This window comes from Melospiza melodia, chromosome 13 (assembly GCF_035770615.1).
Source record: "Melospiza melodia melodia isolate bMelMel2 chromosome 13, bMelMel2.pri, whole genome shotgun sequence".
NCBI classification, from domain to species: domain Eukaryota; kingdom Metazoa; phylum Chordata; class Aves; order Passeriformes; family Passerellidae; genus Melospiza; species Melospiza melodia.
Window position 1 is genome coordinate 8,677,129 of NC_086206.1, and position 11,859 is coordinate 8,688,987.

The following is an 11,859-nucleotide window of genomic DNA, read 5'->3' on the forward strand; positions in this document are numbered from 1 at the left end:
AAATGAGGAGTGCTGCAGGGGTGGATCCCACTACAGGAAGAACAGAGGTTATTTGGGACTACAGCAAGCTCAAGGATGGATGCACTGGCAAATGTACAGAGGAGCTGCAGGAAATGATAGATTTGTATGTAAAAGCACACTGGTAATCACTGAGAGAGCTGGTGATCACCAAGAGCTGGTAATCTGCAGCAGAGCTGGTGGTCACCACAGGCTTGGGGCAGTGAGCAAGTCACTGGTCAGGATTAGCTGTGTGGCACACCCTGTCCACAGAGCTGCCCAGCTCCTGGTTTGTGGTTGTCCTGCTCTGGAGGAAAGCTGACTCTGAGGCTAGGCAGACACTGAAGCAGGGGAGATGTTCTCCTGCAGTGGGTGCAGTCAGGGGGCTGTGACCCTGCTGTGCCCTCAGGAGGTGGATGTTTGTGTGCTACTGCCCCTCTCTGAGGTCATCTCTGAACCTTGCATCACTTCAGTGCTATCTATAACAGGCACTGAGCTCTCATGTAGCACCCCTGCAGCTCCCAGTGCACAGCTGGGGACAGACACCCAGCTCCCAGTGCACAGCTGGGGACAGACACACTGCTCCCAATGCACAGCTGGGGACAGACGCACAGCTGGGGACAGACACACAGCTCCCAGTGCACAGCTGGGGACAGACACACAGTTCCCAATGCACAGCTGGGGACAGACACACAGCTCCCAGTGCACAGCTGGGGACAGACACACTGCTCCCAATGCACAGCTGGGGACAGACACACAGTTCCCAATGCACAGCTGGGGACAGACACACTGCTCCCAGTGCACAGCTGGGGACAGACACACTGCTCCCAGGGCACAGCTGGGGACAGACACACTGCTCCCAATGCACAGCTGGGGACAGACACCCAGTTCCCAATGCACAGCTGGGGACAGACACACTGCTCCCAGTGCACAGCTGGGGACAGTCACACAGCTCCCAGTGCACAGCTGGGGACAGACACACTGCTCCCAGTGCATCTCAGGCCCCTGGTGAGTCTGGAGCTGTGCCTGTGCTGGTGTCTGCCAGGACAGCACCAGGTGCTGCTGGGGACACGAAATGAGGCCCTGATTTACACATCCAAGTGTGGCATTAAGGGCTTCACTACGGGTATCTCAGTGCTGAAACACTGAAACACTGCAGCACAGCAGGCTTCTATCTAAAAAAAGCACTCTGATCTGTGAAATTATCAGCATTGAGGCAGCAGAAGCAAAGCAGATTTTCCTTTATTTTCTTCTACCTTAGAGGAGGAATACTCACTTGCCCTTCAGTATGATTACAGCCCATTTACCAACACTTCTTTTTTCTGAATTTCAGACCTACTTTTTGGAACAGTCACAAGGAAGAAGTGTTTCTTTTCAGAGCCTGGAGCAGCCAGAACAAGGGTAAAGTTTATTTAACAAAAAGAATAGTTCTAGCTGAATACATATTGTAAAAATACAGTATCATTTAAAGAAAAATAGAAATGGTTGTGGGTCAGGGTCAGGGAAGGAAGATAATGACATCTGCTGCAAAGTGCATCCAACAACTGTCTTCAAATTTTAAAGTATTTTTTATTGGATGTTTTTTCTTTTCTCTGTGTAATTATGCAAAATAATAGAAATAGAAAAAAATGTGCTAGGTGCTGAAAGCAAGGTGAAGGCTTGCTCAGGGATTGCAAATAGAGGCATTATGAGTGGTGTCTCAGGTGCTGATTTCAGAGGTGTGGGGCTCTTTCTGGGATGGGGGTCTGTGTCCTTCCTGCCCACACAGGTGTCCCCTAAGGGACATCCTCCCTGCATGGCTGGCCAGGGCAGGACCCTGAGGGCCCCACGAGGGCTGGCCCTGGCTGCACACTCCTTGCTTGACAGCCACTGCCCTGATGTCACCTCAGTCCCTTTTATTCCAGACTGCAGCTGTCAAAATCCACACTCTTCATGAGAAGGAGAGCTGTTGCCCAATTTTGATAATGGTACTTCTGGTTGGCTCTTGCCACTCCTGCTGCCCAGTCTGGCTGCTGGGTCTCCTCTCAGGCTCTGCTGTAGTGTCCTTCTGCCCCTGCTCCAAGGGCTCTCAGCGTTTCCATGACACTGGGAGGTGAGCTGGGGACAAACCCAGGAATGTCCTGGCAGTCCTACAGCATCAGCCCTGGGTGTTTGCCTGGGTGAGCTGTGGGAGACATGGAGGAGTCAGGAGAGCTCATGTCATTGCAGGAGGGGCTCCTGTGCCAGGGACATCATCTTAATGAAACCCTCCCTATCCCCTGAGGACTGACTTACCGGGATCTTAAAGGGACTGTGGGCCATGCTTTAATGTGTCTTTGTCTTGACATTACTGAATCCTACTGAGCCTTCCATAACTCTGCCATTTAAACACAGACATGTGTTGTGTGTTGTCTTCTTCTTATGAATTGAAACGAATTAAAAAAAAAAAAAAGAAGGTAGAAATAATAATTGTCCTCATTGTCATGCATTTAAAAACACCAGACTCCACAGCTGAGATGTTTTTGGTCCTCCCACAGATACAGAATCAGTTCTGGGGGTAGGAAACGGGGATGTTCCAGTTTTCAGTGCAGATACATTCCCTGCAACTCAGGTTCTGCTCTGGCTGGGAAGCACCAGGGCATTCCCCATCTCTGGCCAGAGGTGATGAGTGAGCACAGCAGCTGGAGCTGCTCTCCCTCAGTGTGGAGAGGGTGTTTCTGGAGCCTGGTGCTCTCCAGGTGGGCACAGAGCTCCACTCCAGGTCCTGCTGCTGCCCCGGGCTGTGCTTCCAAACCAGCTGAGCCTCCCACATGGCAGCGTGATTTACTAAACCACTAAGATATTGGGTCAGCCTTGTAAATCATTTTAATTATTTCACTAAACAGGTTGTGGAAATACATCAATAGAAAATATGGCATTTAGGCTTAGAGTGCTGTGCATTCATTATGGGAAAGGAGTTATATTAACTGATTTAGGAGCTAATAATAACCGAAAATAACAATTTAATGGAAGCCTTCCAATCCTGCACTTTCAAAGCAGGATACAGCTATATGCAGTCTACTCATTTTAATCTCAGTCAAGTATACAGAGCAATCTTTTGACTCTCAGAGAAATGTCAGTCAAGTACAAGTACTTGCAGACTTTCAGCATCCCATAAATTACATTATAATAAAACCAAAACAAAGAAACTGTCAACAACCATTTTTGCATACTGGCAGGGTCACACGAACCAGACACGTGAAAAATTAGAAAATATATTGCAATCTAACAAAGTGAAAGAGTTGCACAGTAGGGGCTACTTTCCTCTTGCAGTTTGTATTTCTGTGAGACTGTAGTTTGTGCTGCAGAGCTTGAAGGACACTTTAAGATATTGGAGTTTTATCTCAAACATCTGAATAGTAAATATATGCTATATTTCTGTGAATATACACTATATTTGTGATTTATATATGCAAGGAGACAGGGAGGAAAGCAAACCAGAAAAACCTAATCTCACCTGTGCAGCAAAAGCCAGGTCCCACCATTCAGTAGCTGGGATCAGCATTGCCCTGTTACAATTATCTGTAGCTGAACTCATTTTGGTATGCTGTGTCCTGGTTTTCCTAATGCATGCACGACAGTCACCTGTGCTGTTAAAATATTTCCTCCTGAAATGAGCTGTACATTGTGACTCTTTAATGCCTTATTGGCCATCGAGTGACTGCTGAAGGCAGCAGCAGGACTGTGGGCAGAACTGGAGCTGCAATCAGATAGTGGCCCTGTGTCAGGCTGGCTGGAAAGCCTGCAGCCTCCTGATAGGCACTTGTCACACCAGCTATCTCCACTCTGCCTTGCAGGCACAGTTAAGCTTTTCTTTAAGCCCGCAGGGTAGATAGCTTTGGAATTATGCACTTCATCACACCCCAATTAGCTAGGGATGCATGACAGAACCCGTTATCACTTGGTTTAGGTGGGAAAACACCTTATTTTGCTTCTTGGTTCAGCACGTGAAGAAAAAACCACACCCCCTTTTTCTGCACTGGGAAAAGCTTGTTTTAGAGCAGACTGAAACTTCGAGCTGTGTCAAATCATGCTGTTCCTGCTTATTTACCTGTGTCCTTGAGCTCCACCCAGCTGTTTTGGGAATGCTCAGTGTTGCTGAAATAGAAATGAATGGCTTCAGCACAACTGCAGCACTTGCTGAGCACACTGCCCGTGTAGGCTGTGCCTCAGGTGTGTCTCGTGGTGCTGAGCCCCCAGAGCAGGTGACACTGACATTGTTTCCCAGGTAAATGGTTCCCAGGGGTCCCCTCACCATTTTGCAGTTGCACTCCTGGCTGTAAAAGCAAACTGGACAGATGTTTTTCCCAAGCCAGCAGCCACAGACGAGCACTGACTGAAGGGAAACGTGAACATGTGGCATTTTCATGGCCCTGAACGTGAGCAGGGCTTTCTCTGGTGCTGCTGTGCTCCTAAAGACCTGCTGTGGCAAGGTTTGAATTACCTGGGGTAATGAGCCTAAACTGGGTTGACTTTTCCATGCACATTTACAAGCAGATTGACAAACACTTTCTGAACCCAGCAAACCTCTTTTGAGATGGTTTTCTTTACTGAAGTGCTTTAGTCTAGCATAAGTAGTGTAAGACCTCTTGGTCATTAAATAATTAACTCTGGTTCATAACAGGAGTTTATGTTCTTAAAAAATACAGCAGAAGTTCAACTACTCACATTTGACGCTGTGGCAAGGTGGATTTAGTTCCTTATATTCAGTCTTGTCATTAAGTCATGTTACAGCTGCCATTCTGACGGGGGCCTGGTGTGGTTGCTCACTGCTCTGTGCTAAGGGCAGAGCCCCCCTCCCCACCTTCTGTCCCTCCCTGGTGCTGGGGAGCTGCAAGGGGACCACAGCCACAGATTCCTCCCGGACTGAAGCACTAATAGGGGCTCAGTTTTGGTCTTCCTGCCTTGTCAAGCCCTGCTTGCTTCTCTGGAGACTGAAATGCCAGGGTTATTAATTATTAAAGGATGTCATAAGGAGTCTGGCTGTGTGGTTCTTGGCTAGCTTGGGTGCAAAGTCATTATCAGTGACATAACCATAAATGGAGGTTCATTCTAACCAGGATTGCAATTAGCACCTTGCTGTGCATTTAACTAACTTGACTTTCATACCACTGTACTATAAAAGTTGAAATTATATCCAGGCACTCTCTAAATGGATTACACTATTATAATTATTTGTAGCACTGAATGATTGTACTTTTACTGTCTTGCACTAAATTAGCATAAATGAATAACAAACACGAGTGTATTTGGTAAAGACCATAAAGTAACTGATGTTTCCTTAATCAAACTGTAAATTTTCACTGTCTCATTTGATTTTGTTGCCTTTAGCTTCTCATGTGCACTTTCTCAAGTGCTGCATTCCCCTCAGGGTTCCAGGTATCAGTGACAGACATGTCCAGCTTGGATCATCCCTCAGTACAGTTATCCCTTGGCCTGACTTGGGTTTAGATGTGCACACTGTGCCTTTTTCTGAGGGTTTACTGACATTCCCAAGCGAGTGCAGCTCCAGAGCTCACACACTGCCTGGCTCACTCAGGGTGAGACACACAGGGTATGGAGGCACTGCTGCCTTCCTGGGGCACTGTAAACTCAGGATAGCACTGGGGGGTGTTTCAGCAGCATCCAAATTCCTGCCACAGACACAGGATGACTGTTTAGGGAAAACAGGCTTTTAAATCTTGAGGCACTTGAGGGTCCCTTCAGGAAGGGATGGGTGGCTTTTCCTTGTGCTGCCACTGTCCCTGCCTGCTCAGAGCAGTGGGAGCAGCAGTGCCTGTCCTGCCAGAGCAGAGTGTGAGGCTGAGCTGTGCCCTGGGACGCTGGGCAGGAGCTTTCCTGAGCTTTCCTGAGCTGCAGGGGCTGTGGCTGGCAGACTGGTGACACAGCCCCTGCCATCCTGCTTTCAGGGCTCTGCAGGGGATCCCAGAAAAGGACAAACGAGGAGTCCTCAGCACCACGCTGGTGGTGCTCCATAGGCTCCAGAGAGCTGGCTCTGATTCTCAGAGCACAAAGCCCCAGCCCAGGCTGCCTGCTGGCAGGAGAGGGCACGTTAATTCCCAAGGGGGAGCTCAGCTCTCAGATCCTTGGCTGAGATGTGGCCAAGCTGCTCCTGTCTGGGTCGCAGCCAGCAGCACATTGCTCTCCCGAGGGAAGGATGAGGCAAAGGCAGGAGGGTGTCAGAGCCCTGGCACCGACCTTGCTCACGCCCAGCCCCAGAGCACACACACTCCCTGAGGGGCTGGGGACACACTGTAAAACTGCAAAGACACTTGGTTATGACACACTGACAGGTATCCATCACTTGCATCAGCTCTGACAACTCTGAAATGCAGCAGTCCAGAGCAGTAAGTAAATAAATTACAGCATGGGCATTAAAAAAAGGCTCTGCCATGGGAATTTAGAGCTAAATCTCATGTTTAATGTAGACTGTTAATACAGACAGACTCTGTTGGGAAAAAAATAAATTAAAACCTATTAAAAAAACACAACAGAAATAAGAAATATGTTACTGATTTTTGCCGAACTGCTGACTTTGACTGCCAGCCTAAATCTCAACACCTGCCTAGGTACTATGTTGATCACCCTAAAACCCAAAATGAGTCACAATACTCACTGGATTGTCAGAGCAACTTCAAAACCTGAAAAATATTTCGTAATGCAGAATTCCTATTTTAGTTTACTAAAATAAATCAATTACTTCAGATTTCCAAGCAAAATTACAAGAAAATCAAAAAACAAGAGATCATTTCTGTGGTCATGTGTTTTTTGACCTGTGTTATACTCCCAAAGACTTAACCTGTTGCTTCCTATTTCAAGGATAATACTAACACAGAGATGAATGAAAGTTTTTGAAAGATCTGGTCATGGAATAGAAATAAAAGTAACGCCCCCTATCCCATCTTCCCAGAGCAAATCCCAAACATTTCCTGTTAGGAAAGTATGATCTTCAATTGAACTGTAAACATTTTTGAATTATTTATGAAGATCTTGGCAGTTTAGTTTGCATTACACTACAGATGATTTTCCATATGAGATTTAAGAACCAGTTCAATAATACAGGAAAGGAAATCTATACTCAACAAATAGGGAAATCCATTAACTAACTCCACATCACAGTCCTCTTTGATTCAGCTCTTAATGTAACTGAGTTTTACTTGCAATGTCCATAATTGCTATAATTTGAAGGTGGGCAGTCAGCAGAGGAGAAATAGGAGGTTTCAATCACTCATTGCATGGATCCTTAAAAAAAGCCACCTTGTTCAGTGCTAAATTTTGGCTTGTCATTGTTCTAGATCTGAAGCACATATTTTTCCTGACTGGTTTCATTTATAATATTATCCATCTCTACTCAGCAGAGGTTGCTGGCTTCTATAAACTTGGTCTAAACTCAGTGACAACCTCCCATCCTGCCTGTTGCAGCCTGGCAGGGTGGTAGAATTGCTGCACACACACACCACGGAGAGCTCAGCAGAGGGAAGGCAGAAAGGATCTTTGCATGATGTATTCCAGCAAAGGTTCATTCCAAAGCAGGGACAAAGACAAAACCATGGGGTCTGCACAGACTTAGGTACCAGTGACCTGGTGCACAGGGGTGGTGCAAAGGGCAGGAACTGCAGGGACAATGAGGGATGAATGTTTGGGATGGGCAGTGTCCACTGGCCAGTGGGAGAAGCAATCTGATGTAGATTGGCAATAGTGCTGCAGAACACCATGGGCTAGGTCCTCTCTTCAGCCTCGCTGGGGAAAACTCTGTGGTATATTCCTCCAAGGCAAGGCCCTGGGGATTTCCCTGGGGTGGAAGGATTCAGAGGATTCCCTGCCCTTCCTCCCTCCTCCCCATCCCATCACACATAGCTGCTGTGCTGGGGCAGGACAGGCTGAGGCAGGGGATCCTTACAGCCTGCCTTGCTGGGATTCTTCAAGCCTTCATCTTGTTCCCGTTGTTTCAAGGCCTGTTAATTTTCCTGTGGAATAAATGCAGCATAAATGCAGCTGCTCCTGCATGAACAAAACCCAAACCTGGTCCCTGTGTGCCCACAGCAAAGCCCCCAGTTGCCCAGCAGCCCCCATTGCAGCACAGGATCTGCAGAACTGCACAGAAACACCAGAGAAGCCCAGAAACAGCAGAAAAGAAAGAACCCCCCATCTTCACCCTGCTGTAAGTGGATGTTTTATCATTTAAACCCATGAGCAGCAGTAATTCCCACACGCTGGTATTGCAGTGCTCCCCAAGCACTGGTTTTCCCTGCCCTGGGGGCTCAGAGCCCCGGGGTGATGCAGGGGGTGTCCCCAGGTGCAGAGCTCAGGGGGCTGCAGGGCTGGCAGAGCCCTTCCCTGCCCAGGGACACCAGCCAGACACGCTCGCTGCGCATTAATATTCTCACAACAACCCCCCTCCAATCAGTCTTTGCTAAAAGCATTAATTAAGACTTTAACATTTCTGATCCCATCAATTTTCTGTTCTCTTCTTATTAAATAGATGTACTAGGGGCGTTTGAATAATAACTGCCCAAAGTTTGGGGATAATGAATAAATGAACTTTGCCAGCCTCTGGCTAAGCATGAAATTTGCTGTGGAGTAACAAATGCAACGGAGGCAGCTCATACATTAACCAACCTAGTTTTGACACACAAGTTTGGGAGCACATTATTTACTTACTTACTAATTCTAAGCAAGACTGGGCTCCAAAATGTTTTATGCAGGAAATGACAAATGACGTGTTCAGACATTCTTTTGCACTCTCCATCACAGCATGAAGCTGCTCATTCTCCCATCTTCCCTTCAGTGGATCTGGCCCTCTTGCCACACACAGCGAGGTTCTCAGCACTGCAGGCTCCATTTTCCTCAGGAACTTTGCCAGAAAAGGAGCACACCACAAACTGGGTAATTTTGTTTTTTATTCGCTAGGTCTTGGCACTTTGAAGGTCACCTGTGTGCTATCAAACTACTTTTGTTCCGTGTATTTTTACATGTGCAAGGCTGTAGCAGCAGCTCTGTTACAGTGCTGTAAATCCATTGGTTTTTGTGGAAATCCATTAACTCGCAGTGGATTTATGGCGGCATAACTGTGAGCGAGCCGCGGCTGATGGCGCAGACTGGAAATATTACAAGGAAAAGTGCAAAGTTCTATTGATTTTCTCTCAGGAAAAATGTGTGTTTCCTTATGATTATATTACAGATGACTCAGCTCTGGCCCCCAGCAGCCATCCCTTGTGTTTCCCTGCTTGCTGGCTGTGCGAGGAGCCGGTGCCGTGCCCGGTGCAGGGGGAGCCACAGCAGCCTCCCCCCACGGCTCTGCAGCACAGGCACTCACTCCTAATCGATTCTGACAGCAGACACCACGAGGAATGCTGAGATTTATGAAAGAGCAAGATTTGCCACCAGCCCCTGTCCATTACGGGTGCGGCGGAACCTCGCTCTGCCCTTTGTAAATACAATCAGCACAAGTGAGGCAGTTGCCCTTTTCAGGAGAAGGAGCACTCTCAAAGGACAGATGTTTTAGCAAAAGTTCTCAACACCCTCACAAGCAATAAGGCTTCAAATTCTTTACAATTTCTCTTCAAAATGTTTCTCGTTCCTTTAAGTGCTTTTTAAGGACTAAATACTGTACTGAAAGCTGCAGTCTCCTCTTTAGCCACTTATTTTCCCTGCACTACAGGAATATGGGGCCAATTATAGTCTGTGTGTTTTGCAAAGAAAAGCTGGTCTGAATGTGGAAACCATGGCCCCAAAACCAGAAGGACTCATTTTCCACATTTTTAAAGGCAGACGTAGTGAGGGTGAAGGTAAAGGTAAAGCAAGGCAGTCTCACTTGTTGAAGTTATCCTGTGTGCTGGGAATGAGTTCTCTCTGCCTGTGTACAGATCTTCACTGGAAAGAAAAGATGCTTTTTGCTCTTGCTGGAAGAGATTTTTCATCAAATCCTCAGGCTATTGTTTAGTATTTCTGAGATTTTATGGTGAATTGGAATATAAGAATTGCTATTCCTACTGTGGCATGCTTAATTCTGATCTCAGAAAGGATAAAAAAGTTACTTTTACTTGCAGATTTAATATTTTTTCACCTTTAATGTGATTAAAGGCTAAAAGACCTTGGTAATTCTACTCCTGTCATTGCATACAAAACTTGCTGCCACATCCCTTTGCAGGTAACAGGCTACAAAAGGAAGGGAAGGACACACTCAAGATGATTGATATATTTCCTCCAAACCACACAGTGTGTAATTTGAGAGACAATGTGCTCTGTAAGTGATGGAACAAAAACATCAGAACAAAGCAGATACCTGTTTACTTGGAGACCAGTTGGGGTAGGGCTGAAGTTGAAATAGAAGCATAACAAGTCTCAAACAGCCATGCTTCACTGCTTCAAGCGTCAGCTATTTATTTAGATCAATGCAGGCAGATTTTCTTCTTCTTGTGGAAAAAATTTAAATTCTCTCCTTTAGAAGGAAGTTGAGGCCCTGAGAATTATTCTCTGTCCTTGAGAAAACAGCAGCAGCAATGAAGAGCTGGCCAGAGGACCCCAGTCCAAACACAGGCAGGTTTCACTTGTGTGACCAGCCCTTGGTGGAAGGGTTAGAACCCTCCTGACATTGCAGGCTCCATGCACACCTCTGCAGGAACTGTCCTTGAGCAAATCCCCACACAGGGATGCTGGTATTTGTTCAGACATGCTCCAACATGCAAATCTTTTTCCCACCTACCTTTTCCTTCTAGGTTTAGAAGCTCCTGTGGCACATGGAAGCCAAGGACTGTGTTCTTCAGTGTCTCATGCTCTGCTGCACCTCCAGGCTGGCAACAAAAACTCCCTCCTTGTCCTTCCAAAGAGCAGTTCAGCTTTTTGTGGGAGGATTATGGATTGCTCCCCAGTCCTACAGCTGGCAGATGAACATTACTGATTTTATCCCCATGGTGAGTTTGCCCCAGTGCAAGAGGCTTTTACTACCACAGTGTAGTACTCTTACCAAACACAGATCTGCTTGGTCTCCAACCCGGGCAGTGCAAGTGGCACAAACCCCTGGCTGTCACTGGCAGCCCTAGAAAAAGGAAATGCTGAGCACCTGGGGAATGGCAATCCCTCCCTGCCCTCCTTGCAGGACAGGACTCAGGTTCGGGGTGAGGCAGTGGCGTGTCCTGTGTTTGCTCTGCAGCCCCTGCAGGCACAGTCCTGCTGCCACTGGGGCTGCCACTCTGCCTTTCCCACAGGAAACTCCTCTCTGAAATGCCACTCAAGTGACAGGACAAGAGCCAGAGTCAGGCATTGGAAATTTCAAGGCAGTTCAATAAATTCAGCTAACAAAGGTTGCTTTACCAAGTCATCTTACAGGCTCACTTGAAAAACAAGCATTTTGCAACAGAAAAATAACTATTTGCTGTAAAAAACTTCTTTAGAGGAAGCTCACCTGGATAAGAAAAGTGACATTATGCATTTTAAAAAATCTGAATATATTTTAAACAAACCTTGGAACTAGGGAACACAACATTCCAGGAGGATTCATTTTGATTTTCCACTGCTTGATTTACCTGTTTTTTCAGAGAGGCCTGGGGCAAACCGAAGCAATTTACACTGAATGCCACACCCTGTCCCACGGTCCATCTACCAGATCTTGCCCTGACTGCCCAGAGATAACTGTGGTTTACTTTCTTGTGGCACCAAGGAAAAGGCAGCTGCAGCCTGGGACTGGCTGCCTGCACGTTCTGCTGTGGGCTTTGGCACCAGGTGAGGGTCTGAAAAATAACTGATTTCAATTTTATTTTGTTTGTACTGCATCTTTTCTCAAGGCATGGAAGGGATGCAGCCATCAAGCCTTCTCAGGGACATTCAGGACACAGGGAAAGGCAC

General features: G+C 46.9%; 1 protein-coding gene across 1 annotated transcript in view; it reads left to right on the forward strand.

Annotated features, from left to right (window-relative positions):
• Window positions 1-8,925, forward strand: part of LOC134424507 (uncharacterized) — a 39,979-nt gene extending 31,054 nt beyond the window's left edge. The window contains exons 8-10 of the mRNA XM_063168325.1: window positions 1,331-1,398; window positions 8,059-8,176; window positions 8,770-8,925. Coding sequence (XP_063024395.1) covers window positions 1,331-1,398; window positions 8,059-8,176; window positions 8,770-8,925 — 342 coding nt within the window. The remainder of the gene's footprint in view (window positions 1-1,330; window positions 1,399-8,058; window positions 8,177-8,769) is intronic.
• Window positions 8,926-11,859: the final 2,934 nt, after the last annotated feature.